Below are 1,759 nucleotides of genomic sequence, written 5' to 3'. Positions count from 1 at the left end.
CCTTATCGAAGGCGAAGATAACTACGAAGTCGAAGCCATCATCGGACACCGAGAGAACAAGAGGATGCGACGCCGCGAATATCGCGTCAGGTGGAAGGGTTACTCAACAGCCGATGACTCATGGGAGCCCGAAGCGAACCTGACTGGGATGGCTGACGAAGTGTTGGCAGAGTATAAGAACAGGAAGGACTTGAGCTGAATCGATAGCAGCTCTACCCAGTCGCTACATCCCCACTCGCACCAACATGTCTTCCACCCTCTCGTTCCTCGACCAGTTCAACGCCCCCTCGACCGAAGGCGGGAAAAGGCTCTCAATCTACACCCCTAAGCACACCCACGTTAGCGACAGCACCTTGCTGACGCTCCTTCTCAGTAATCCCACCGACGTTTTCAACAAGCTCAAAGCCCACAACCCCGAGGCAACCAATGCCACCGACCGCGCCGCACTAGAGGCGTATCTCTCCGCCCGCCGCGAATACGACGAGGCTGTCAAGGCAGCCGACGAGGCCATCGACCATCACAAGCGGCTCCTACGCCAACAGGACGACCGCGTCCTCACCGAGCTCATCCGGCTCGACAACCTGAAAGTTGCCCATCGCTTTCAACCGCTCTTACCACGCAGCATCCGGGCGCGACACAACAAATTCATCCCGCGCGCCATCCCCAACGCGTACTTACCCCTACCCGCACCCCTACCGACATCTGCCTTCAGGTGCCCCCCGATCCCATCCCCTTTCCTCCAAGCAATGCCGCGGAGCACTACCATCCCGGCTGACTGGCAACCCAACCCTGGTTGGACCCCGAAGGGAAGCTGCAGGCGATGCGGATCGTCTCGACACTGGGTACGGGACTGTCCGGACGTACGATGCGCAGGATGCGGAAAAGAAGCCCCTGGACACCTGGAGCGGGAGTGCGGAACCAGGCCGATGAAGCGACACGTATCCGCACCACCTGAAGAACCTGCGCGACGTGTGGGGGTGGTCGTCGACAACGTGTTCCTCGAAGGAATCATCAACGAGGCGAAGGAGAGGAAGGAGAAAGAAAGGCAGACGAAAGCGATACCCATCCCTCCACCGCGTAGCGCTAACCCCGAACCCCCAACCAGTCCCGTCGCGGGACCTTCGCGCCCCCGCCCCGATACACCCGTCGTCTTTCGCAAAGTCGATCCCGACTGGACACCGGACACCACTCAATGGACGTGGGACAGCTCCTGGCCGAATCAGAAGCACCTCTCTGGCGAGGAATGGATGAATGTAGGGAGGAACGCGCGCAAGGAGTGGTTCGACGAAGAGGAGGACGACGGCGTAGATTGGGAGTTGTATGGAGATGGTGAGCAGTAAGTAGTCGAATGGGACTTCGACTCTGGTAGGGGGGTAATGAAACATTTGTCTTTCCGTTCTATTCCATGTACTACTAGCGCCCATACTGGCGCCTGTCTTAGCGCTCACCCGCAGGTTGAACATTATGTAGCTTACATAATGGGGTCCGTGCGCACTTCGTGCATGGTATCGTACCACTATGTTTCTTTCTTCACTAACACGACCACATAGACACGATGGTCCGTGCGCAGTTGGTACTTGTATAAGTAGTTGTACCATTAGTCGGTCGAACCCTAAGTTCGACCTGGTTATTCATTCAAGTCTCTGCTCCTCTTCGCTTGGGGTAGTGGTCATTCTCGACTTCCTCGCTCGATCTTCAGGACGACGTACTGTCCATAAGTCCTCGCTCATCGTCTACGAGTCAGGCATCGATATAGGAG

General features: G+C 57.0%; 1 protein-coding gene across 1 annotated transcript; it reads left to right on the top strand.

Moving 5' to 3' along the window:
* Window positions 1-245: 245 nt before the first annotated feature.
* Window positions 246-1,537, top strand: POSPLADRAFT_1162891 (hypothetical protein; the record flags this gene model as incomplete). The annotated part of the gene is made up of 2 exons (XM_024487755.1): window positions 246-1,336; window positions 1,471-1,537. 2 exons carry the CDS (start codon window positions 246-248, stop codon window positions 1,535-1,537), a joined length of 1,158 nt encoding a protein of 385 aa, XP_024332618.1.
* Window positions 1,538-1,759: the final 222 nt, after the last annotated feature.

The sequence above is a fragment of the Postia placenta genome, assembly GCF_002117355.1.
Source record: "Postia placenta MAD-698-R-SB12 unplaced genomic scaffold POSPLAscaffold_305, whole genome shotgun sequence".
NCBI classification, from domain to species: Eukaryota; Fungi; Basidiomycota; class Agaricomycetes; order Polyporales; family Adustoporiaceae; genus Rhodonia; species Rhodonia placenta.
This window is presented reverse-complemented; position numbering and strand designations above follow the sequence as displayed.